This window comes from Cervus elaphus, chromosome 18 (genome assembly GCF_910594005.1).
Source record: "Cervus elaphus chromosome 18, mCerEla1.1, whole genome shotgun sequence".
NCBI classification, from domain to species: domain Eukaryota; kingdom Metazoa; phylum Chordata; class Mammalia; order Artiodactyla; family Cervidae; genus Cervus; species Cervus elaphus.
In genome coordinates, this window is record NC_057832.1 from 122308012 (window position 1) to 122334749 (window position 26738).

The 26738-nt window shown below is 47.1% G+C and overlaps 1 protein-coding gene across 7 annotated transcripts in view; it reads left to right on the plus strand.

Moving 5' to 3' along the window:
* RBM33 (RNA binding motif protein 33) overlaps positions 1 to 26738 on the plus strand; it is a 109966-nt gene that overhangs the window by 70902 nt on the left and 12326 nt on the right. For 4 of the 7 annotated variants that reach the window (XM_043873255.1, XM_043873257.1, XM_043873258.1 and 1 more), the window contains 7 exons: positions 2708 to 2840; positions 3223 to 3566; positions 4777 to 5043; positions 6457 to 6744; positions 10083 to 10718; positions 24679 to 24888; positions 26385 to 26573. In XM_043873255.1, coding sequence (XP_043729190.1) covers positions 2708 to 2840; positions 3223 to 3566; positions 4777 to 5043; positions 6457 to 6744; positions 10083 to 10718; positions 24679 to 24888; positions 26385 to 26573 — 2067 coding nt within the window. The remainder of the gene's footprint in view (positions 1 to 2707; positions 2841 to 3222; positions 3567 to 4776; positions 5044 to 6456; positions 6745 to 10082; positions 10719 to 24678; positions 24889 to 26384; positions 26574 to 26738) is intronic. The other 3 variants (XM_043873256.1, XM_043873261.1, XM_043873260.1) reach the window with 2 other exon arrangements.

Sequence of the window (26738 nt, forward strand, 5' to 3'; positions counted from 1 at the left end):
CCCACCACGCGCCCTCGGGGCTGTCAGACCAGCTGGGGAGGCAGGGCATTGACCCCAGGTCCCAGTGACAGCCCCAGGAAGCCCCTCGGGTCCAGCCCAGGCGTCTCACGCCCCCTTCTCAGCACACGGGTGGGCCGGCCCGAGTGAGGGCGTTTCCTGGCACAGCAGTCCCCCTGCCAACGATGGCACTTCCACACCCACGTGGCTTTCCTGAAGGCCTCTCATGGTGCTGTCTGCCCCGCCAGACCTGCATCCAGGCAGACCCTGCCCTGGTGACCTGATGCAGGCCACACACACCGGCTTATACGTGATCCCAGCTCAGTTATCTGAAGGGAGCTAACATTTCTTAGGATGCTGTGAAGGTTGAAAATGTTTTTTACTTGTCTTCAGGTATGTGTTAATATTTTACTATTTGTAAGCTAAAACCTCATGAAAAGTGCATGTGTTTCATTTTTATAAGGCTTTAAATTTTAGTGATTTCTGTTACATTTTACATCCAGTACCTTGTTTTATGCTGTGGTATAGTTAATGTCTCTTATCTGTCCCTTCTGTGTTGGGCTCTTGGAAACTCTGTCTTGGTGTTCCCTCTTCCAGAGGAGGGACAGGCAAGTATACTCCATAATAGCTTGAGGAAGCAAGCTGTATAGTTGAACCCCGGTTTTACTTAGGTGAGCATTGCTAATTTCTGTATCACGTTGCACAGATTGGAGGCAGCATGACCAGTCAAACCTTGCCATAAAACAGAGGGCAGACAATTTTAAATTTTATTTTCTTGGCCGCTCCAAGAAAAATGATTTAAGCATTTAAAAAAAAGATTGGACCTTGATTGCTAATATGTTATCATCCAGAAAGTTTTTAAATACATTTACATGTGAGGAAGAAGGTCTGTAAAACTATAGACAGGATACTAGTGTTGTATTTCATAAATACTTTATTAATAATTGTTCTTTTTAAGTTACTTGACAAAATATCCATGTAAATGCATCAATACATATTTCATTGCACACAAAAATACAAGTTGCTTTAAAATGGGGAAGGAGTGGCAGTGGAGACGAGAAGGCAAGCCCGTCGAAACCCCCAGTGCGGGTTTAATCAGATCGTGTAGGCAGCTGGTGCTGTTAGAAACAGGCTCTCCTAGCACACACTGCATTGGTGCGAAATAGTAAGTGTGGGAGAGCATCCATATCACAGCACCTCGTTAGTGAGGTTTCAAATTGACATTGTGACAGAAATATATGCTTTTACTAGGGGCACAAAGATGTGATGATTTCGTCTGAGTTTATATGGTTATGTGTTCTCAGTTATAGATCTGACATTTGTCACTTCCTGATATTTATTGCTTCAGTTGTATCTTAATTGATGCCTTTATCTAGAGTGAGAAGTGATGTTTGTTCCCTTATGTCAGGTGTCAAACACTGTAAGGTGAGAATGTCCTAACTTTCACCCACATAGACACAGATTACAAGAATTTCATCTTTGCGACTTTCTGACCACATGTCTCTGTGTCTTTTTATGAAGTGATGTTTGTGTCTAAATAAAATTTTGTTGATGTCATATAGCCAATGGTCTTACAGGTTTGTGATGGTGTTCGTTTGGCATTATCCTTAAAACACTATGGATAGAGCAGTTGTTTAAAGAGAGAAGGAAAGCAAGTGTAGTTTGCAAAAGTGTTTTCAACATTGTAATATAATGCCACATTTAGAAAGACTAGCTAGTTGTATTAGTAATAAAAAGACAGGAAAATCTTTAGAATTTCAAGTTTATGGGAAATGTGATTTTTTTTAAAGTTGAGAAATACTTAATGAAGTGCTATTAAATGAAAATTATTTTGATGATAGTATATATAATTAATGAATTTCTGGAAAAATAAGGAAAAAATGTGGGGCTTTCTTAAGTAAATGTAGTTTTTTAAAACTCTCCGTAAATACTTGAAAAACCAACTGAAAAATGACTTTTTAAGAATCGAGATATAGTTGATTTACAATATTAGTTCTGGGTGTACAATATAGTGATTCAAAATTTTTATAGATGATATTTCACTTAAAGTTATTATAAAAATACTGGCTGAAAAAGAAGTAATTTTAGTTTTTGTTTTTTTGGTAAAGTTCTACTGGTAATATGTTGTTCTTGAAAAACGGTAATCTGCAAGAGTTTAGAATTATTTAGCCAGTGGAATCTGACTGTAGTATTTCTTTTGTAATAATGTGGTTTCTTAAACATTTTCACATTTTCTGTTTCATCAGAGATGGCTGATTTTTGTTACAGTACACATTCAGTTTCTTTTTCTTTTGAAGTAATAGCTGTGGCTTATGGTTGTGTCAGAAAGGTAGCAAAGAATAGCACATTTGAGAAGATAAATGTCAGGAACGCTGGAAGTAGACATTTAGTCTTTTAGATAATGGGCAAGAAGGTCAATAATTGTGTGGATTTCAGTAAGCTTAAAAATAATATTCTGCTGGTTCTGTAGTACTGTGCAAACATTGAATTAATTTTTAGGTGTTGCATTTTGATGGTTGACTGTTTAATTATGGCAGAGATATACAGAATGCACCTTTTTTGTAATATGAGGTTATATATATAGATGGGGATGGGGCTGCAGGAGATCAGTTACTTGATGTTTTCAGAGGAAAACTGAAAACACATAGACCTTTCTGAACATTACTGTTTATTTCCCCGCCTTCCATCCTGTTTTCCCGTTGTTCTTTAGGGCCCTCCGGAGTTCCCGCAGCACACGCCTGGCCCCGTCCCCAACAACTTCAGCCAGCCCCCTCGGCTTCCTCTTCAGGACCAGTGGAGGGCCCCGCCCCCACCCCAGGAGCGAGACCCTTTCTTCTTGGGAGGTAAAGGAGGGTGTGGAGGACAGGAGCAGAGCCGTGTGGGGCTATGTGCCTGACCGTGTTTATGCTTTAAACCCTGCTCAGCTCCCGGTCGGGGATTTGTTAGGTGTCAGGTGCTTGTACCATAGCCCTGCCTGTCATTTCAGATGCTAAAATTGGACATTAATGGTATCTGAAATGTGAAGATCTCACATGAAGGAGGACATCATCTGTAGAAAATAACTAAGGAAGCAATTCTAGAAACACATAAGCAAAATATAGAATTCTTTTCAGACACTCGCCCCCAATCACCACTGGTTAACTTTTGTCCTTAGTAGGACATAAAGCTGATGTCTGCAGGGTGTTCTGTGTAACTAGAGGTAGTTAATGTTGCAACTCCCTTCAGTTTCAGGTGAGCCAAGGTTCCCGAGCCATCTCTTCCTGGAGCAACGAAGTCCCCCCCCACCGCCACCTCCTCCCACACTCCTCAGCAGTGGTCACCCTGTGCCCACGCCCAGTCCCTTGCCCTTCACCCAGCCCGGCCCAGCGTTCAGTCAGCAGGGGCAGCAGCCTGTGTTCCCCAGAGAGAGGCCTGTGAGGCCAGCCCTCCAGCCGCCAGGGCCAGTGGGGCTCCTGCACTTCAGCCAGCCGGGGTCCGCAGCCACGAGGCCCTTCATCCCTCCTCGCCAGCCCTTCCTGCCGGGCCCCGGACAGCCCTTCCTGCCCACCCACACGCAGCCCAGTCTGCAGGTGAGTGACTTGTGTTTCAGAATCCGAAGGACAAGCTCCACATTTTCATTCTAGTCTACTGAGATGTGGAGAGTGTTTAAAGAACAAGGGTGTTAAACTTAATGTACTCTTGATTAAGACAGCTTTCTTAATATTGCTTATTTTCTTAACCATAGGAAAAATGGACGTAGTGATTGTCATTTTTGGGGGAAATGAAAAAATTCAGTGTTAAGATTTTGTAAAGGATGTTCTATATACTACTAATAAAATTAGGACATGTTTTGATAATACCTTCGCTTATCACTGCGAGATTCTCAGAAGGTTAACAGGAAGTCAGCTTCTTTGTCAGATCACGTTCCTCCAGTGTGTAGTGGGGAGAAACCGGTTGCTGCTGCCTCATTATTTGAGAGATTTGAGTGCCCTCTGCTGGTGGGTTTTTTCATCAGCTGCTGGAGTCTGCTCTTACCCAGAATGTTTCATCTCATGTTTTAAGTTTACTGTTAAGGTGTGTGATGATGATATGCTTGAACCAGTTATATAGAAACCACATAGAATATGTACCTAAAATAAAAACAGGTAAATGGTTATTTCTTAAGATGTTAAAGTAAGATGAAATTTTTCTTCCTAAATTATTTTATTAAAAAAATATAATTTGGGAATTCCTTGGTGGACCAGTGATTAGGACTCCTCTATTTTACCACCACAGGCATGGGTTCACTTTGGTTCCACCATCTAGAAACAGTTACCCCTGGCGTTGGGGTGACACATTTCTCAGTCTTCCGGTGCTTGCATCCTCGTGATGCTTTCTTTCCCCTGTTAGCTCCTTATTGCCATCTCTCGTGGTGGTGGAGTATCTTTCACTACTGCACAGGTTGACATTACCTTGCTGGTCCTGGCTCAGGCACTCATTGATTGCTTTCAGTACTTGGGTGTTTAGAAAGAGTGTTGCCACATCCTTGAGGCTGTGTTTCCTTCCTTCTTAGTTGTTTCCTTAGGATACATTCCTGGAATTTCAGAATTTGAGGGTTTAGAGCAAATGTAAAATGCCAGAGAGTAGCTTTTGGCTTATTACTGCCTTTAAGGTATCATTCACCTTCATCAACCAATCTAAAATGGAATTTTAGTGCCACTTGAAGTTCCTTCTGGTGTTGGGGTTTTTAGGGAAGTGGCTGCACTGGAAGGTGAGTAGTTCACAGGTGGTAAACTGTCCTCTCTCTCTTCTGCCTGGAAGGGGCCGCTGCACCCCCCGCTGCCCCCGCCACACCAGCCACAGCCGCAGCCGCAGCCCCCGCTGCAGCCCCCGCTGCAGCCGCCGCTGCAGCCGCCCCCGCCGCACCAGCCTCCGCACCAGCCGCAGCAGCACCACCATCACCTCTCCGTGCCGCCCCCGCCGCTGATGCCCGTGGCCCAGCCCCAGTTCAGGCCTCACATGCCGGCGGCCCAGCCTCAGCCCAGCAGCAGCCGGATGCCGTGCCCCCAGCGCCCGGGGCTGCGGCACGTAAGTGTCCCGTGTCCTCGGCCGGCTCCGGGGCCACCTGTTCTGGCACAGGACTTTGGTGTATCTGCCTGTTTCTGTGGTGATAGATGAGGTTATTGATTGACACATAACTTTAGAAAATATTCTTGGGTGATAGTCATCCTACCTTTGCCAGTGGTTTATTACTTGGTACCAAGATTGTCTCTAACTCCTTGGGCAACTAATGCAGATGTGAGCGAATTCAGAAAGAATTTATTGAATATCTTTTGTTGTCAGGCGTTACTCTAGTTCCTGGCAATAGAGCAGTGCACAAAAGAGACACATTTCCTGCCTTCGTGGAGCTTAATCGTGGGGGAGCCGCACTGATTCAAGTGCTGTCAGCAGATGTCTGGCTTGTCGGGCATTGAGAGAGGCTAGAAGATGCGTGTTGCTTTGAAATTCAAAGATTAGTCATCATTACTATCTTGTCCCCCATTAGATGCACACATGCTAAATCACTTCAGTCATGTCCGACTCTCTGTGACCCCGTGGACTGTAGCCCAGCAGGCTCCTCTGTCCATGAGATTTTCCAGGCAAGAACACTGGAGCGGGTTGCCGTTTGCTTCTCCAGGGGATCTTCCCCACTCAGGGATCGAACCCAGGTTGCTTCCATTGAAGGTGGATTCTTTACTGTCTGAACCGCCAGGGAAGCAACGCTGTGTTTTTCTTTGAGTGACATTGAGACTAAAGTGATATGAGAAATGGAAAGAATTTCTAGGTCTGGAAAGAGGGTGCCTTGTCCCCTGGACTTCACCGTACAGGGTTAGTGGCAGACGGTGCCCCCAGCCTTGAGCTGTGCCGCTTGGGGCACTCCCTCCTGGCCTCTCACAGATCCGCACGCTCCTCCAGGTGTGGGGTCTGTTGCGAATCCAGAGAACGAACATGACTGACGTGTCCTCTCTGATGAAACCTTTGGGCCTCTTTCTCCTCCAGAGTGTAGTTTTTTAGGGCACTAGCTTAATGCTTTGTTCCTTGTTCTACCCGGAATTTGGGGGCCTGTTGACCGTGGGGGTCCACAGTACTGGCACCGTGGTCAGTACTGGGGTGCCAGTGACCCAGCTGACTCCTCATGCAGGAGGGTCCCTGTTGCTCTGTTGATTCTGTTAAAACTGTCCCAGTCCTGTAAGGCACCTGCTGCAGTCATCTGGTGTAATGTCCATAAAGAGGAAGCTGTCCGCCTGCCGGCATGATGCCTTTCCCAGCCCCAGGGCTTAGCTGTAGGGTATGCTGCTACACAGAGCAAGAGACATTTATGTAGGAGGAAAATGTTTACCAATGGGACAGTGTCTGCCTCCCAAAAGAGAAGTCACTTACTCAGTCAGAATTAATCTAATGTGCCCAGTTTCTTCTCCTGAGTTTCCAGTTGTAATTACAATTTCTTTCTTCTTGTGACAGAACACTACTTCTCAGAATGTAACCAAGCGACCAATGCAACAAATGCAGCCAACTGCTCCGAGAAATAGTAATTTGCGTGAATTACCGATCGCGCCATCTCATGTTATAGAGATGAGTACCAGTCGCTGCTCCTCCACACCTGCCGCTCAAGTGAAACCCATCATGAGCACGTCTCCGCCCTCGAGGCCCGGGGTGGGGCCCAGGAACGCGCAGGGGAAGACTGAAGGGAGAGTCAAGCCACTTAGCCCCGTGGGTCAGCCTAAAGAGGAAGCAAAGACAGAACCAGAGGTGGGGCTTTTTTTTTTTTTTTCTTTTTAATTAAAAACAATACTTCGTCTCAAACAGGGAGATCTTATAATCAACCCGTACTTCTTAGGTAAAAGGTAAGTACTTCTGACCTGCTTAGAACACACTTAGCATCCAGTGTGTTCTTCCCAGAATCTTCCCACTTTGTTTTCACCGGCTCCTCCTTGTAACCTAACCACCATATTCATAGAAGATAGTTTCATTCTCACTGGCCCTGTCTTAGATTGTGTTTATATATTTATATAGTTGCAGTTCTATGTTGCAGAATCCTTGTATATCAGGAATCTTAGCAGACTACTTGTCTAAAAGGCCCAGATGATAAATATTTCGGGCTTTACAGTCCGGATGGTCGCTCAGAATGGCTCAGCTCTGCAGGTTTAGCACAGAAGCGGTTGTAGACAGCTCCTACATGGGCGGGCATGGCTGTGTGCTGTGAGCTCTCTGTGTGAAGAGTCCGGTGCTGGGCCGAGTGTGGCTCATGGCCTGAGTTAGCTGACCCCTGACACACACTCTTCCGTTCCTGCGACTTGTTCTGCTTTTACACTGTGAACTACCAGAACATAGGACCAGTTTTTCTTTGGACCTTTAGGTAAGTTGGGGGTGGGCGTATTTTGTTTGGAATTGTCTATATTATTGCTGACTTCAAAGTAGGTATACATATGTAAGAATAAATAAAAATGAAAGTCAGTATTCTGTGTGATTTCAAATTGAGATGTTATTTGATATAGTTTTGACTGCTTGGTTGTGTTTTGCTTAGAGGCAGCTCAGTATTAATACAGTATTAGTCACGAAGCTTAAAATTTTTAGAAAATTTCTTTACATTAGTAAAAATTTATTAGCTTATTCCTTGGACGAGCCCCTTCTGTCCATTGGTCTCCTGTCCAGGTGTTGAGTGCGCTTGTCTACTGCTTCCCTGCAGTTGGGGTCCCCTCTGGGCTCCCCCTAGAGTTACAGACGCGGAGGCTGGGCGCTGTCTCCCCCAGTGCGATGCAGCTCTCACAAAGCCTGGGTGTTCAGTGTGGTGCAGGCCAGGGCACACCCCTGAAGAGCCTGCTGCCGTCACCAGCAGAGCAGCTCTGAGCCTGTTAGCTCACGTGTCCCACGCTGTTGGGCGTATGTGTCAGAGAGGCGGCAGAAGACCTGTATGTGAAAGTCATGCTGGTTCTGTAGTAGTGTTAGAATGTGAGAAATAAGTGCCGTGTAGCACCTTAATGTATAAAAGAGGAGCGGCGCAAAGAGTTTCCTCAGGTAAGGACGCAAGCAGGTCGTGTCTTATTAGACTGTCTTCTAATAAGTTACTGTAGCAGCTGTTAAGGTGATACTTCTAAATCAGAAGTGTAAGTATAAGGTAAAAATACTGAGTTAACATTTAAAAACATCTGATTAGAACAGGGGTGGCGTTATGGTTTTAAAATCAATATATGAAAGAATAATGTAGATTTACAAAGTGGACTGGGATAATTTAGAAATCTTTGCTGACAGTTTTTATCTTGCTTTTAGTTTATGTAGGTAGTTCCTAACTCATGTATAAACGGATCTGGCTCAGAAAAGTGAGGTCACGTACACTTTTATAATGACAGTGGCCAAAATGAGAAGCGTGGCCTTTTAGGCATAGTGTTGGCCACATCTGTCCGTCCCTTCCATAGTAGTTGGTTCAAGCAGGCTTCTGAAGACGTCTTCTCTAGAGGAGAACGGGCACTTGTGCATGAAATGGAACTTGCAGGTGGCCACAGTGTAAGTGGAGTGGAACCAGGAGTACAGTTTTTTGTGTGGTGGTTTTTTTTTTTTTTTCTTTTTAAAGTCTTCTATTTATTTTGCTTAGGTAAATGTGAAATGTGATTTCTCTTATATTCACACAGTTGATAATGACATAATAAAGGACAGGTCTATTTTGAAATATTTCTACCTCTATTCTTGAACATACTTTAACTGTTGTTCGATTCCGTGGGGAAAAACCCGAGCGGGTGTTAGCTTCCTGCCTCTGAAATAGTGGCCCTCTGCTCCTGTTACTGCTGCCCCAAAACAGCCTGGCTCTTGGGCTTTTTGAACCTCTGGTTTCCTCTCTTCCCCTGGTGTCACTTCCAGCTCCGTGTAGCCCTCCTCTAGCTTCAGATTTGCTGTTTGACGTTAGATGACTGAGTTGTCAGAGCTGCTCCTGAGATGCAGGGAGTGAGGCCCTGGCTCTGTGTCTTGTAGGTCCAGTGCGTGGGCCCTGGGGCACCAGGCAACTCTTCAGCGATGTTTTAGTCTTATGGTGGTGGTTTAGTTGCTAAGTCGTGTCTGATTCTTGCAGCCCCATGGAACTGTAGCCTGCCAGGCTCCTCTGTCCATGGGATTCTCCAAGCAAGAATACTGGAGTGGGTTGCTATTCCCTTTTCCAGGGGATCTTCCCAACCCAGGGATCAAACCCGGGTTTCTTGCAGTGCAGGCAAATTCTTTACCGAGTGAGCTATGAGGGAAGCTTTGGTCTCTTAATTCCAAACTCGTAAGGCTTATTTGTTAACAGTGAATTCTGGGTAGATTAAACCCTATTACATTCTCTTGGAAAGGGTCTGTGAGTGATGATATCTATGACTTTTTGAAAGAAAATTATTACAATTTTAAAAATGCTTAACTTCTAATAAAGTTTCCTCTCTGAATGCCTTTTTTTTTTTTTTTTTGAAAATTATTGGACTTTATATAAAGATTCTTTTGATAGAATGGTTTGAGGCTGGCATATTAAAGGCATCCCTTATATACCATTAATATTCCAATACTGCAATTGGCAGCATTTTGATTCTGAGGAGAGTGCATGAGTTCAAGGTCAGAGAGATTGACTTGGCTGTTCATTATAAGCAATTATTCTGTGACAAATGAGTTTGAGATCAGACTGAAAATTCTGTACAAAAAATCAATAGTTCTAATCAGGCCCTTTCAGGTCATTTACACCCCACCTTTTGTTGGTTCGTCAGAGAAGAGCCAGATAAAGCCTGTGTGACAGCAGGGCCTCCCTGCTGTTGCAGTTTCCATTTCAAACATATTTTGATACCATAAATGAATAGTTTAATTGATTTAAAGTTGTAAATGAGTGGAAATTTACATTATTTCATTTTTAATATTCTGATAAGATTTTCCAAATTAGCTTTAGCTGTGTAAATTTTTTTTTTCCCTCCCCCGGGGAAGGAGTTCCACTTAAAGTCTATAGGCAGATTTGAATGGTTTCTTTCAGATCCTGAATTAAAGGGTTTTTAGAAAGTGCCTTTTCTTAAGTTTGTTGAAACAGACTGGAACTGTAGCTTGCCTCGTACTCCAGAGTAAAGCACGTGTGTTTCTGGTTGCAGTCTCCTGATGAAGATGAGGAGACGCGGCTGTACCGCCTGAAGATAGAGGAGCAGAAGCGCCTGCGAGAGGAGATCCTGAAGCAGAAAGAGCTGCGGCGGCAGCAGCAGGCGGGCGCCCGGAAGAAGGAGCTGCTCGAGAGGCTGGCCCAGCAGCAGCAGCTCTGCGCCCCGCCCGCCCCCGCCGCACCCACCGAGCAGACGCCCGCCCTGCCGCCCGCCAACGGTAACCCGCTGCTCCCCTTCCCGGGGCCTCCGGTCAGACCCAACGTGAAAAACAGACTCCTGGTGAAAAACCAGGATGCGGCCATTGCAAACGTTCCACCCAAAGCATCGGGGTTTGTGCCGTCTGGTGCTCACACACAGTATCCAGGACAACAGATGAAACCACTGAAACACTTGAGACAGGCCAGAACCATACCTCAGAGTCCAGCTCAGCACAAAGTCCTGCAGGTAAAGCCCGCCGACGGGGAGGGCCCGCCGCCCCCCTCGCAGACCGCTCGAGCTGCATCCCTCCAGGGCCGGCCCCCGGAGGCCAAGCCTGGCACCAAAAGGACTGTCATGCACCGGGCCAACAGCGGCGGTGGAGACGGGCCGCACGTCAGCTCCAAGGTCAGGGTGATTAAGTTGTCAGGCGGGGTAAGTTGACGAGGTCACCAGGGCCTCTTGGACTCTGTGTTTCTTTGAGTGTGTCCCAGCTCCCAGAGAGTCTGTGAAGGGGAGGTCAGGTCACCCTCTGCAGTCCCATGGGCAGCCCTTGTCCCCTGAAGTGCTGTGGGAGGGTCCTTGAGATGCTGCTTCCCGCTGGGACCCCTGCTTCAGATCTCTTGAATCTTAGTGGAAAATCAGTGTGACAATTCCTAAAGTCCTGATTTAGGAGTTTTGTAGAATTTTTAACCTCTTTTTGTAGATACTTTATAGTACAATCCTCAATTTTGTTTTAAAAATTAAATTTCCTTTACCACAGAACAGATAATCTATTGCGTGTAGCTTTAGATTCAGTGAGTGTCAGTGGGTGGGGAGGGGGCAGTGTGTGTTGCTTTGAAGCAGCTTTGTCCCAAACACCATTTCCCTGTCTTCCAGTTCAGGCTGGTTGCTCCATCCCCCCATCCCTGTTTGAGGAAAGAGGGGATCGACAGAACCCTAACGTGAAATCATGGGGGATCTTCCCATGGCCTGCTTCAGAAGCGGGGCACACCTCGCTCCCCTCCTCACCTTAGCTCGGTGCCCGTCTTGGCGCGTCTGTAGTGAGGCACAGCAGCTGCAGCCTGCCTTTGCAGTCTGGATAATCCCAGCGCTTAAAGGGAGCAGACAGGATGCAGATAGACCCCGCTGCAGGAGATCCTCCTGTCAACCCAGTAGAATGCTGATGCTGTTCAGTCACTCAGTCATGTCCAACTCTGCGACCCCATGGGCTGTGTAGCCGGCCAGGCTCTTTTGTCCATGAAGTTTCCCAGGCAGGAATACTGGAATGGGTTGTCATTTCCTTCTCCAGGGGATCTTCCTGACCCAGGGATTGAACTTGCGTTGTCTTCATTGCAGGCGATTCTTTACCACTGAGCCACCTGGTGCTTTCTTAACCCTGGCGTGTAGTCTTTACTTTCTTAACCCTGCTGTGTAGTCTTTACTTACTACAGAAGGTACGCCCATCTTTTGCTTTAATTGTAATGAATTAACCACACATTATTTATAGTAGGAAAAGTGCGTGCATGCTAAGTCGCTTCAGTCGTGTCTGAGTCTGTGTGACCCCATGGACTGTAGCCCACCAGGCTCCTCTGTCCATGATACTCTCCAAACAAGAATACCGGCGTGCGTTGCCATTCCCTCCTCTAGGGGATCTTTCCAACCCAGGGAAAGATGTCCAACCCATGTCTCTTATGTCTCCTGCGTTGGCAGGCGAGTTCTTTACTGCTAGTGCCACCTGGGAATCCTGTAGGAAAAGTAAAGGGCCTCAGATTCTCAGCACCTCCAGGGAAGCAGGACCACTAGGAAGTGCAAGGAGTGTGGAGTCATTTGCCTTACTGAATTAGGGGCACCTCGTCCTTAGCCCGTTAATCAGGTTTCCACTGCTTTTGTTTCTTAGCTTGTATGCTGAAGATGGAAGTGTTTCAAATTTCATAAGAAAATTTTTGATAGACCAAATCTGTTTTTTCTCACCTCCATTCGTTGTCATTCAGAATGTTGATAAGTAGCTGGCCTGTGTTGTATCAGATTGTTTTACCTCTAGATGAAAACCCAAGTGTTCATCAGTTTCCAGCACCTTTGAGGCCCCTTGCTTCTGACCTTGTTTTAATCCTAGTCTTTGTCAGCGTCTCCTGTTTTTCCTGGAGTCATAAACTTAGAGGGTGGGCCCTGGGGCCGAGGGTGGGAGCGGGCCTTTTGCCTGGGCAGTCACCTGGCGCCCTGCGGGCTGGTGCGCTCTGGGCTTTGGGGGGCTAGGAGGTGCAGGGCACGGCTCTGCTGTTGCGGGCAGTCTTCCACTGATGAGCGCCTTGTCTTCAGAAGAGTTTATCTGCTTCCATTTTTTCTCTTTTGCTCTGATGGAAAACATGGTTTTTATATCAGATCATATTCTAAAATCATGCTGTATGATTTTACAATACACAGGAAAACAAAAGAGGAATTTTACATGCAAGTAGTTATCTGCTAAACGTTGAAGTGGTTTTTTAGTTCTTCTTAATCCTTAAGTTTTAAGTTACCCAACATGTTCTGTGAATTAAGATTTTTTATTCTAGTAATGCCTCCATATTGGCAACTTCCACCTTTTCAGAGGATAGTGGTCTCTTGTTTGCATCTCTCTGGAGTAGAACAGTGTTTCCCTCATGTCCTGGGTTTTTGCTGCTGTATAGGTGTGTGTGTGTGTGTGTGTGTGTGTGTGTGTGTGTATTTTGGTGGGTAGGAACTGTTGATAAGAGAACATACCCATTGTGCAAAAAGGAGGCAGTTTAAGTGCTAAGTACGCTGTCATTTTCCCTCTTATTCTGCCCCTGCTGGCCTTTGTCCCCGTGCAGGGACTGCGGCGTTCATGCCCAGGGCTGTGCTGTGCTGTGTACCTGGAGCTGATCTGGCCACCCTGGTGAGGGTCCACCAGGGGCTTCCTCTCTGGGAGGACTGACTCGTATATTGTATCTATGGAGATTACTACTTATGCATTTCAGGTTTATAATTACTTGTTTAATAAAAGCATCTCACTGTCAGTCCATGTTCTTGTATTTTGCTATGATTCCAGGCCTTCTTCACCTTCTGTTAGTGCAAAAATATATGTTTTGTTTATAAGATTTCCTAGAGAAATGTACTCTTCAGAGGGTTTTATTTCCGTCACTTTTTTTTTAACCTAAACTGGCATCTAATGTATTAATTAAATTATTCTTTGCGTTCATTGGTCTCCATACAGGACACTGAACTATCATGGTACATAAAGCTGTTTAGAAATTATGCGCTGGTGGTGATCAGAGTCAAAATATGCATCTACAGAATTGTTAGGAAAATAGAATTTTCTTGGCAGTCTTATTCTGATATACAAATTGAAAATATATTATAACTTAAATTAGGTTTCTCTAGGCGAGCTTTTACCTGTGAGGCAATGGTGAATCAACAAGAACTTCTCTTTTTGTCATTTTCCGTATTTCATTATCTCTAATTAAATAATTTATCTAAGTTGAGTTTTTTGAAAGGTGAAAGAGCCTGAGTCTTAAGATGAGGTTTTTCAGTCAGCCCTTTCATTAATCATGTTGTTTTTAAAGTGATTTTCATTCATACTGATCATCCAAGGAGACTCTGGTCTTTCTGTCTTGTTCCTCTTTGTTAGAGCTAATGCGTTGTGGACATGGGAAGTGTTTGCAGGAAGGACGGAACAAAGAGTCTTTCTTGATGTTGGCAGTCAGGTGAGCAGGGTCGTGGTCTGGGTTGAAAGCTCGCAGAGCTGTCCCTCACTTTCTTCGAGGGCGGTCTTGGCATTGTGTGTGGTGTTGGCCGTCCTGAAGTTATGTGTGTGGAGCTTGGAGATTGAGGCTCTTGTCACCAGGGCAGAATGCACACGTATGTGCACGAGGGTGGGGCGAGGTGAAAATGACAGGGCTGTGGGTGAGAGAGACCCGTGGCTGGGTGCTGGTCTCTTATTTACTTCTTTGGGACCTTTCTAACACAGAGAAGTTACTTTATAAATGTCCATTTTCTTTTCAGAATGCTCCTAAGGCCCCGTCTAGAAACACATTCCCTGATTTTATGCCATGTAATAAGTGGTGGCTACTGCTTATCAAGTATTATCAAGCATACTGCTTATCAAGCACAGTTGCTGCTTAGCATGTAGTCACAGCACCCTCACAGGTTAGCTCTATTATTTACCTTTTACAGTTAAGTAAGTTGAGTGTCGGAGAGGTTATATTAGTTGCCCAGGGCCACTCAGCTACTAACTGGTAGAGTGAGGCCTCTGAATCTTGTGCTCTTTACTGCTGTTTATAATAGTTGTTTTTGCTGTTCCTTTTCCCCACGTGTTCTTTAGTTCTAAGTTAGGGAGAATAGTCTACTGTTTCCAGTAAGTATACGGTAATCAGAGTTGATTCAGAACATCTTTAGGGGGCTTTCTAGAGTAAGGGAGTGGTGGTGTTTCATGTCGCTTGCCAACCCTGGTTGGTGGCGACCAGCCCTGAGAATTTTAGGAGGTGTTTGGAGGTAGAACAGAGTACCCTGAGTGGTGAGTGGTGTCAGGGCTGGAGGGATGATGTGGAGTGGCCTGGTACCACCTGGCCACTAGCCTGGTATGTCGAAGTGGATGGCGGTGTACCCCGGTGGAGGGTGGCTGGGACTTGCTCTGTGCTGTAAATGTGTCTTAGAACATTTCTGTATAAATCAGAGTGGGTCAGATTTTTATTTAAAACTTTGGGTTGAAATCATGAAGGGAACTTGAAATTTAAAGAGACCTGTTGTTATTAGGCACATGAAATCTCTCTGTGAATTTTTGTTTTCCCGCACTTATATTTTATTGTCTGGATTTGTTAGGTGAGACTTAAAAAGGAACACATTAACACTGCTTTTAAAGAGTGTTACGTATTGTTAACTGTTGCTTCTAAAATTTAATGTGCCTCCTCGAAAATTGTAATCAACTTGAAAAATTGCATTTGATGGAATGGTTCTATTTTTATTACTTAAAACATAGGAATATTCTCCATTTGCTCACTTCTCAGAAAGCTACTTTTTAAAGTATTTAATTCTCAGAAACCAAAAGAGAGCAATCTTGTTAAATCATAACTGCAGATGTCCCTTGGTGGACCAGTGGTTAGGACTCCACCCTTGCTGCTGAGGGCCCGGCTTCCGTCCCTGGTCCGGGAGCTAAGATCCTGTAAGCCCCGTGGCACGCCGCTCCTCCCATCATCATAACTGTTCATAACCAGCACATAGTCCAGAGAAGCTCCTCAGGTACTGACTGAGCATATATAAAAATACAGACTGTTCAGTGTAACTTACTGTAGTCCTCCCTAGCCATGATTTGTGATTAAACACCAGAAAAAAGAAAGAACAAGCATGTGCCAGGCGAAATTCAGGAGTGTAATTAGGCCCACAGCTCTGTCTTCCAGTTTAGGGGAACCAGGGAGCCTGTGAGGTGTATGTGTCGGGTCACTGGTCTGCACGAGCACCAGTGTGACCCGGGGAGGCGAGTGCCCGGGCCCAGCCCCGGGCGCTGGTCAGTACCTGCGTTATTCCTGAGGCCCGGGCTCTCAGCCACTGGTGCTGAGGTGCTTTCCTGTGTTACTCAGGAATGCTCAGTATTACTGCCTTCTCCTTTAGTTAAGGGCTGGAAGAATGCGTTCTTCCACTGTTCTTTGCTGGAGGAGGAAATGGCGACCCACTCCATATTCTTGCCTGGGAAATCCCGTGGACAGAGGAGCCTGGCGAGCTACAGGCCACGGGGTCGCAGAGTCGGACACAACTATTCTTTAAGATAAAGTGAAAGCAGGTTGGGCATTCAGCTGCTTTATCCTGATTGAGGTGATGAGAATGTTGAGAATTTGCAGCAAATTAAGTGAGGAGCCCTTCGCTCTGCGGGCCACACAGGGAGAGAAGCACGCAGTACCCCAGCAGCGGAGCCAGCTGTCTGGGCTGGAGAGCACGTTTTATTTTTCAGAGGCTGTCAGAATGCTTCACGTCGAAGGGCCTAGTTTGTGTGGGGCTCTTGGCTTGCAGGGGGTTGCCCTGCATTTGTAGATTTTTTCTTCCTCGAAAGTTATTGTCAGATTTTCTTTAGAGGTGGTACAGGAGGTAAAATATATACAATCCTGATCCTTTTTTGTGGAGTAGAGGCATTTTATTTTGATAAAATATAATCTCAATTTAAGAGATGTTGCAAAAATAGTGTAAGATTTACTAGACTTACTGGAGATAGCAGTGTTGGCTCACGCCTTGGGAACTCTGGTCTGAGGGGAGTCCCAGCGGAGGTGGAAGCGGCCCCGCCCGCTGCCTGCCGGTGGTCCTGTGGTCCTGCGGTCGGCTGCTGCTCCTGCGGTGCGGTCTCTGTCTCTGCCCGGCCCACAGGCACACGCCCGGGCTCCCGGCGCAGCCTCTGTGCGCCCCCGGCCCCGCCCTCCCTCGGAGCGTGTCCCGGCCAGTGCTCCTGACTGGGGCTGGGTTTCCTCCTCAGTTCATTTTTTGTCTCTGAATTTAATTTAGGACAGTTTCAAGTGTGTTATTTAAGAAGCATCTGTTGATGACAACACATAGGTCGTTGCCGACAACACAAGGTTGCTATGTGTGCGTGCTCAGTCGAATCCCAGCTCTCTGTGACCCATGGGCTGTAGCAGGCTCCTCTGTCCGTGGGATTCTCAGGCAAGAATGCTGGAGTAGGTTGCCATTCCCTCCTCCAGGGGATCTTCCCCACCCAGGGATCAAATGCTTGACAGGTGGAGCCACCAAGGAAGCCCTCTCTAGTAAGCAACGTTAACACCAAAAGTAGTGTTAATCCTTGTCAGTTCTTGTGGCCGCCCTTCCGTGCTGAAGTTTACAGTCTGCTCCCACCCTCCTCCTCTGCTCCGTTTACAAGGCGGGGCCGTTCCGCATCTCATTGGGCTGCTCTTCGGTGAGTCGGTGGCGAGGCCTTGTTCTCAGGGAGCCCCAGGCCGAGGCAGGGCAAGTCTGACGGCGCGGGCGTCATTCCATCAAGCAGCCAGCTGCCTGCCCAGGGCCGGAGGGCTCCGCTGAGCAGCTCACTGGTTTCTGGCAGAAGCTGACTTGTTGCCATGGTTTCACGCAGTAGCCGGGAGCCGAGAACATTCTAGAGGACCAGGATAAAGCAGGTCTGGTGGAAGTGCATCAGAAACGAGGCAGTCAAGGACAGGACTGCAGTGGGCTTGTGACTGGGAGGCTGAGCTTGGGAAATCACGCTGACACGAGGAGGAGAGCCAGGAGACGCCCTGCCTGGGCAGACGGGGCGGGGGCAGTGGCCTGGCTCCCGGCTCGGGGACCACGGCCCCCCTCACCCTGCCGTCCGTCCCTCTCCGGTAGGCAGAGTGGTCTCTTGTGTCTCCTGATCATTTCCCTGTTAGAGGCACTGGTGAGCACAGATGGTGGGAAGGCAGAAACATAGGCCCGAGGAAGAATGGGTCATGTGTCTTGAATAGTCAGTCACTTGTTTGGTAAGATGTGTATTCTAGACTTTTCTTGGAGGAGAAGCCGCTGTATGGTAAAATTTTAAGAACTTTGAAATACTTTAGTGGGAAGAACTGATAACTTCTAGAGACATGATTTTTTAATCATTCTTAAACACGTGACCTCTTCATTTGGGCGAAGTGGACTGCAGTTCATTAGAGGACAGAAATCAGTCTTAATGAATCAAAATGTCTGCACATTCATTTATAGGTGTTTTTATGGATATAGTGTTTCCGAGTGAGATGAGTGGTTAAATCAGAAATAGTTCATCTGTAATTAGGAATCAGGATTTGCTCCCCCACCTTCTCCAACAGAGAAGGAATCTGCTTCCTCCAGTGACCTGGGTGCTTTCCCTGTCCTCACGTCAAGCAGCTGGCTAGACCGTGAGCCAGGTCCTCTGCACAGGGAAGTTGCCCCGCACTCTGAAGGAGGTCCTTCTCCGCTGCCCGTCCTGGGAAACTGGAGACGCCTTGTCGGCCTAGCACCTTGCTTGTTTCTCCAAAGGCCAGTTAATTTTGCCTTTGAGCGGTTTCCCCAAACCTGCCTAGTCTCAGAAAGGTAGAATGTTGAGAGCGAGAGCACTTGTGTCAGTGGGCTGTGGTATCGCCCTACGGAGAGATCGGTGTACCTGCCTCTGGGGTCCTTTTCCTTTCTCCAGGAAGCCCAGCCCTTGGGCGGTGCCTTCAATCTTAACGGGGTTTGTTTCAGTTCAGCCGATGTAGACCTCTTACTGGAATTAGGAAGCGTTTTAGGTTTAAGTTGCTGCTTACACGTTTTGCATGCTTGCCGTTACGTAAGGATAGTTTATTGCAGAGACTAGGTGAACACTGCACATGTGAATTGTTCTCACCTTGTATCATACTGCAGCAGTTTAATTAGGGGATTGACCCAGGAGCCTGGAGAAGAACATTATTTCTATTCTCTTCTCCTTTAAACAGTAGTCTCAAAGACAAAATAGAGCCTTAAATGCATTGGCGTTGAGAAACTTTGTGTAGCATGCAGATCATTTATTGTCCAGATTCTGAGTGAGCTTTCTAAAGATCACAGGCTAGACCCAGTATTGTTGCAGTTAATAGGAACCTGTTCCGTGAGGTCTGTGGGCTGCAGATCAGCAGCGTTGTGACAGTGAAGTAGGCCTTATCAGCAGGAGAATTCATAAGAGGCTGCCCTGGGACCCCAACCACTGTCCTTCCGTGTGTCCCGACAATGTTATCTGTCCTCTCAGCGTGGAGTATCACATGTCTGTCATGAGTACAGAAATTAATTTAATGTCACCTGAAGACATGCAATTAATCTTTTAGAGGTTTTCATAATACCTATACAGAAAGAGTTGCCAGTTTGGCGGATTTGGATTTTGGGGTTTAGAAGAAGATAAGGAAAATTAATTTTTCATCAGGGTTAATACAAGCTAGCAGGGCCACAAAGGCTGAGAAAAATGGTTGGGGAATTTGTCAAGTGTTGTCACTCTAGAATAATGCTGCTTAACGTCTGATAGGTGTAATCAAGAGTCGAGATTTCTATAGAGAGGGATTAATCAATTTGCTCACCGGTGAATGCAAGTCAGTGATATCACTTCTTCATGGGATTTAAGAATGAAAATAAGATTTGATCTGTCAAACTGCGGGGCACCCTGACAGTATCAGTCGGCGTTTTTATCTATACATTTAAGCCATTTGTTATAAGTATATTTGTCCTGCTAATGTTGGTGGCTACAGACCTCATTTTTGGATAACGATGAAGCTGATAAAAAGTATTTCTTTAGCTTACTTAATTCAGGAAGTGCCTCTTATGTTTAAAAAAACTACTCTCAAAAGGCACTTTTTACAGTATTCATTAAAAGATAAATCATTTGTGGGGAAAAACCAACAAAATATTTCCAGTTTGGTCTAAGATGGGCCAAACTTCTTTTCTCCTCATCTGTTCTGGAGGAAGTAAAAGAAATTTAAGGTCATGTCTAAACACACTACTGTGTAAGGAATTTCAAAGGGAACCGTGCTGCCATAGAGAAATTCGTTTGCAAGGTGGATTTCCTTTCTTTGAGTGGATGGAATCTGCCATCCACAGATGACTGGTGATTTCCTTACATTAAGACAGGATGTTTCTAAAAGTCCTTGTTTGAATTGACAGTATTTTTAAGTTTACATAACTGAGTACTAACAATTTTGGGATGTCTTTTCAGTGCTGTTAACTATTATGTGTAAGTTGTAGAAGACATAAATAAATGGGTGGGTTCCATTTGAGTTAGTTCTGAACTTTCATCTTTTTTCTTCTGTGTCTGTGTGTGAGAATAGGTGTAAAAATATGTTTCTGGCCACAGCCTAGAAATTAGTAGGTTGACTGTTTCCTAGTGTTAACTGGAGTAACTCTGGGATTTAGAATTTCCCCGAGAATAGCTTTTCCTAGTGCTGTTTTGAAAGAAAATAATTGTTCTCGCAATTGGAAGAAAAGCAGCACTGTCTTTCTTACAAAATAAAAAAAACTTGTTACTTATTTAAGGCTTGAGTCCTCAGCATGATTTTCAGGAAAAAGTCAAAGCAGTGTATTACAGTAACCCTTCATTTACTTAACATGATGTGACTGAGTGATGGTCAGTTCCTTTGTTTCCAGCCCTGCTAAAAATCGTTAGGTTGGATGTTAAGAGTAAGCTCCTGCCTACGAGGCCATGTGAAGTCCATGCTTTAGACCCCCCGGGATGGGAAGTCCTGGAAGCAGCACTCCGTGTGTGACCAGTGAGAACAGTGATGTGTACCTTGAGGGAGATGGAGGGAAACAGACCCGGTGTACTTCTTGTCAGCTGGGAGACATTCCAGAACAGCTCTGTCACCCTGTCTGGGTAGGGCATGGTGAGTGATACCAAGACACTGGTGATTAAGAACCTGGAGTGCCTTGGACACTGCTGTTTGGAAGTTTGTTCCCTCATTGTAGCTATAGGGGGCATAAACGCTGTCCTGTTGTGAACCTAAGTGACTAGAGCCTGCTCGGGCCTCCCCCACTTGTGTGAGCAGATGGGGGCAGTGTTTCCTAACAGTTGGGCTTTTGTCATAATCCCTGCCTGCCCCTGTATCATGCCCTGTATCATGCTCCTCGTTGACTCATGAAGTCCTCTGCCTGCTCTGTGCGGGTCCTCTTCAGTCTCTCTTCCGTCCTGAGGCTGCTTGGTGGCTGGTGCCCGTGTGGGGCTTCGCTGCCCGCGTGGGGCTCCCCTTCTCACGAGCGTTGCAGGACTGTGAGTGCCGATTAACGCTGAAGAAAAGGAGCGCAGTTCCATGGCCTGGGCAGCCTTAGGGCTGGAGGCGCTCCCCACGAGGGCGGAGGCGGGGTGCTCGCCGCCCTGCGAGATGCCGGCGCCGCGGTGAGGCCCGTGTGGAGAGGCCCGTGTGGAGGAAGGAGCGCCCGAGGCCCGGCCTGGACCCGCAGGAGCGCAGCTCTCAGACCCGGCCCCTGTGTCCTTTCAGGCGATCTCAGAGGGTCCTGAGCGGAGAGGCGTTTGTGATACTCGTTACCTGTGTTTCTGAGCTTTAGATGGAAAACAAGCCTACTTTAAACTCTTTCTTGAAACGACAATAAAAATTTAGAACTTGGTTTTTCAGGGTTTTTATGTGACCTAATATTGTCAGGCGTGAATTATCATCAGTCTCTTACTCAAAATAGCAGTAAAGAGAATTTTTATTACTTGCAATGTTTATTGACTAAATGTTTATGTTCTCAATTCCTAGTTTAAAAATCATCGGGTCACTACAATATTATATATTTATCACCCAAACACATATACAGTGTATACCTTAAAACATACACACCCTACTTTTGGTACCAGCTCTTCGTTTTAAATAAAAGTAACTTTTGGGTTGCTAAAGATACATTCTGTGACAGTACTCCTCATTGTCCATCATATGTATGGACGTCACTCCTTTTAGGCCACTTGTACTAGCTAATGATCGGTTTCTGCAGCGTGGCAGAATGTTTCCTGGTGCACACACCTCACTGCACTAAGGGACGGGTGGCCTGCCCTGGTATCCTGACGGTACAGGCTTTTTGCATAGAGCATTCAGAACCACTTCGTGTTTAGATGCGGGTGTGCTGTTTATTGTTTCTATTCAGTAAATACCTCAGTGCCATCTACACGCACTGGAAATTTTGGCTTGGTGAACAAAAAACAGATTCAGCAAAGTGCAAATCACTGGTTTCTCTAGATGCTCACAGAATGGCACATGCTTTAGTTGTCCACAGACTTCAGCCTCCTCTCTTGAGCTTCCAGGGAATCTGTAAATGGAGGACATTCCCATAGAGGTGACCATTCACAGCCAGTTCATTTATCCACATTTGTGAGAAACGTAGAAGTTGGAGGAGAATCAGTCAGTAGACTATTAGGGAGCTGAGCTGTGTGGAGAATTTAGTGACCCAGTGCCTCCTGTGTGTGTGACACAGCCTCTGGTGGGAGCTGGGGGCTAGTGTGATGTGTCCGCCCCTGTAAAAAAAAAAAAAAAGATGTTTTAAAAAACAGCAAAACTTAACCCTTGCAGAGTGAATTTATGAACCGTGTACTAACATAATTTTAATTTGATTTTAGGTAAATTAATAAGTAATGGATTACTGGCTCTTAACAATTAGGAATATGTGTGTATATCCTAAAAATTTTCAGCTTTTTAGTATAGGAAAATTTCAAGCGTATACAGAACTGGAGAGACTTCACACAGCTTTTCCAGACTTCTCATTAACTTTATGTGGATTGTAGTCCCACAGAAAGGCCTGGCCCGCCTTTCGTAGGGCTTCCATTTATCCTTTGGGGGTGCTTCTCCATCAGGCTGGAGTAACTCCCCACAGGATTGCATTTTAGGCAGTTCCTGCTGACAGAATGCAGGGGCATCCTCCCCTTCAGCTGTCCTTAGCCCTGGCTGGATGTCCCTGGAAGGAGCCTTAAGATATGTTCCTGTGTGGGCTCCAGCTCAGGACAGTCTGACTGAGTGGCTCTGGGCTAAAGCCCAGGAACAGTAACATCTGAAAGCTGCCCAGGTGACCGATGTGCAGGTCAAGACCCTTGACTAGTCTCAGGCCAGGGATGGTGTGAGCTCTCGGTTTTGGCAGATGTCCTTTTCAGGTTGACAAAAGACCCTTCTGTCCCCAGTTCATCGAGAGTTTTCATTGTGAATGCCTTTCCTGTATCAGTGCAGATGGTCATACGGTCTTTTCCTCCACTGATGTGGTCTGTAAATTGGTTTTTGAGTGTTAAACCAACCCTGCGTTCCTGGGATAAATCTTACTTGGCTGTGGTGTATGATCCTTTTCTGTTGCTGAATTTAGCTTGCTGACGTTTTAGTGAGGATTTTTTTCATATATATACATACATATTTATGTGTTTATTTATGAGAGATATTCTTCTGTGGCTTTTGTTTCTTTCCTGTCTTTGACTTTTGTATCCCAGAAAAACAGGCTTCAAAAATGAGTTGAAAGTTGTTCCTCCCCTTCTGCCTTCTGAACGAGACTGTGTAGAATTGGTAGTCTGTCTGTCTTAAATATTTGATAGAATTCACCAGAGAATCAATTTGGGCCCGGGTTTTCCTTTTGGAAGGTTTTTAATGACTGATTCGGTGTCTTCTTAGATTTCCAGATTTTCTCTTTCTTCTTCAATCAGTTTTGGTATCTTGCGTCTTGCCTGGAAAATGCCATGGACAGAGGAGCCTGGCAGACTGCAGTTCATGGGGTCTCAATGAGCTGGACGTGACTTAGCACACAGCACATCTTTTATGGAATTTGTCCATTTCATCTAAGTTCCCTGATTTTGTTGATATAAAGTTGTTCAAAATATTCTTTTACATTTTGAAGTGCCATTTTTTATAATCCCTCTTTTATTCCTGATTTTGGCAATTTGTGTCTTTCTTCTCTTTTCCTTGGTTAAAGGATTATCAGTTTTATTGGTCTCAGGAACCCAACTTTTGGAGTGACTGACTTTTCCCAGTTATTTCTCTGTTTACTATGTCCTTGTTTTTCTCTGTGGTCTTATTTCCTTCTGTTCAATTTTGGGATTGGTTTCCTGGTTCCTTGTGGTAACAGGCCAAGTCACTGACTTTAGGTCTCTTTTCCTTCCTGATGTCACTGCTTTAGTTGCAGCCCCTTGATTCTGATGTGCTGTATTTTTACTTTCATTCGGAATGCCTTCTGCTCAGGGTCTTCTCCTTTCCATCTCCGAGCCCGGTTTCTGGGCCGGCGGCCGTGGCACCCCCAGCTCCGTGGCTGGCCTCGGCCCTGTGGTCCCCGCTCCGCGGTGCTCAGCTCTTCTCCCTGCTTCCCCCGTGGTTCCCTGTCTGCCGCGGGGGGCTCGTGTAGGCCTCCAGTGACTCTGATCTCTAGAATTTCCTCACACTGTTTTGTGGATTCCTAGCTGGTCTGTTTTTTGTCCCGAGCAGGACTGAGCCGGAGGCCAGCATGCGTGTGGGGACTTGTGACTCAGAGGGGAGGGATGACTGGGTGCTGTCAGCCTGTGGGTGCTGCGGGGAGCCCCACGGTTGAGGGCTGTCTCTGCAGGGAGGACGGGCTGGGGTGCGCCCAGGGGCGGTCAGGAAGATGATCCACTTCCATGAGGTTTGAAGGGGAGTTAAAAGTTTAAAGCAACTGCTGATGTATACTGTTAGATTTTCACAAGGATGCTCCTGACGATGGAAAAGGCATGTCAAGTATGAACTATTTTTAAAGTTAAGCAGTATTTCATTGAACTAAAGAGGACCTACTTTAATAATTACAGACCTCTTGAGTGGATCCAGTAATTAAAGGTCTTAGATTTAAATTTGATAAAGACTCTTTAACCCTAACACCTGTCAGGTGAGAATGTCCTTTCCTTAGGCCCTCATGAGATGGCAGGTGGGTGGTCCCGCCCCTTGGTTGAGCACTAATCGAGGTGGACACCGATGCTGGGGAGGGAGGCTTGCATGTGCAGACACTGACCAGCGTGCTGCCTTGTCTGTTTCAGCAGGGAGGAGAGAGCGACGGCTTTTTTCACCCGGAGGGCCAGCCTCAGCGGCTCCCTCAGGCCCCAGAAGTGAGGCAGCAGCCCACCCGGAAGGTGACGCTGACCAAGGGGGCCCTCCAGCAGCCCCAGCACCCTGCGGTAGGGGCCCACATGCACGCAGCCGGCCCCCCAGGCATCAAGAGCATCCAGGGGATCCACCCAGCCAAGAAGGTGCGGCCCAGCCCCGTCCCTGGGAGCGCTCTGGTGGGGGTGCCTGACGAGGCTGGGTCAAGGAGCAGGGCTGCCCCCGTCCCTGGGTTTGAAAGCTGACGTGCTCACAGGTGCGCTTCCCTCCCTTGACTTCACGGTGCGATTCAGGGAGCTTACCAGGAGCCCAGAGTGTGGTTGTCTCTGCAGCTCAGAGCGCACTCTGGGTGCGGCTCTGCATGGCCGCCTGCCCTCCCAGCTGCTCCTCCAGGGGCTCCTCCGGTGTTTCCTCCTCAGCGCCTCGTTCACAGATGGGAAGCCTTCGGGGTGAAGTTCCCTGCCCGAGAAAGTGCCTCTGGCCGCGGTTCTCTCTGCACCGAGGCATGCCTTGTCCGAACTCCGTGAGATGAGAGCCGTGGCCGCCTTTCCAGGAGAGGAGCGTGTGCCACGCCCCGTCATGTCCCGTGGTGGTGCAACTTCTAGTGAGGAGTGTCTTCATAGCCCTCCCCAGGCCCCCGCTCTCTGCCCGACAGCCGCACACGTGAGCAGAGGAGGGCAGACGCCTGCTCTGAGTTCTCCTCGGAGCGCTTGACCCTGCCAGTCCCTCCTCTGCCGGTCTTGCTGCTGACACTAAGGAGTAATGTTAGTGTGAAGACCAGCCTAGGTCTTTGAAAGGTTTAAATCCCTTCGTGTGTATTATCTCATAAATACCGTATGGTGCAGGAGCAAGCAGAACTGTCCGTCTGTGCTGCAAAAGACACCCACACGGTCATACTCATCGTACCTTTGGGGCAAAGCTTTAAAGAATGTTCCAAAAAAAGGAAAAAGAATGTTTCAGTCTGAGTTTCCTTAAGTTGGGTGTTATCCCTGGATACATGATGAGAAAGACCTGAGGAAAGGCACCCCCCCCCCCCCCCCCACTGTAGCTGTACGCACAGATAGTGCACTTGAGGGTCTTTAGTCACTGTAGTTGGGGTTTTGGTTTTGCTTTGAGAGCCCTGCCAAGGAGTGTTGGGTGGGGTGGGCGGGTGGGGACCCTTGCTGCAGAATCTGCCTTTCAGGACGGATACTGCCGTGGCCGGCAGTGATGGGGAGCTGGCTGGGGGCGGTGCCACACAAGTTCACTGACACTGCACCACCCCCCCCCGCCGGCCGGGAGCACAGCCAGCCTTTGTGTCAGCTGAGCGCGTTTCTGGAGCCTGTGACGCTGCTGCTTTGTGTCCAGGGTGCCCGTGTGAGCAGGCCGATGGTGGTGCACAAGGTGCCCAGCTGGCCCCGTGCTTGATGCCCAGGCTGACCAGGACTGCCCCGCTCCCTCTCCCCGTCTCCACGCGAGCGTGCTGGGCGCTATGGTCCTGTCTGGACATTCAAGCCTTTTCTGACAGTGGATAAAAGCTATGGAGAGCCCTGTAGCTCGTGGTGTATTTTAGTGGACTCTGACTGACTCGCTCACTCTGTGTCTTGTAGCTGTGAGAAGACCCAGAGCATTACACCTGAATGGTTCCTTCTGTCGTTGCCAGGTCCTCATGCACGGGAGAGGCCGGGGCCTGGCGGGAGCGATGGGCCGGGGACGCCTGATGCCCAACAAGCAGAACCTGCGGGTGGTGGAGTGCAAGCCTCAGCCCTGCGTCGTGTCTGTGGAGGGGCTCTCCTCGTCCACCACTGACGCCCAGCTGAAGAGCCTGCTGACGTCGGTGGGGCCCATCCAGGTGCGCCACCCTGCGCGTTTGGTCTGTGCCCTCCATCTTTCGCTCCCAAGACTCGGTGGTTCTTTAAAATCCCTGAGGAGAAAGCCGAATGTTTTCTCATGTGCACACTTGGTACCAGAACTTTTTCCCTGAGCGTTAGAGTGTTTGGAGTTCTTCAGGTGCTCA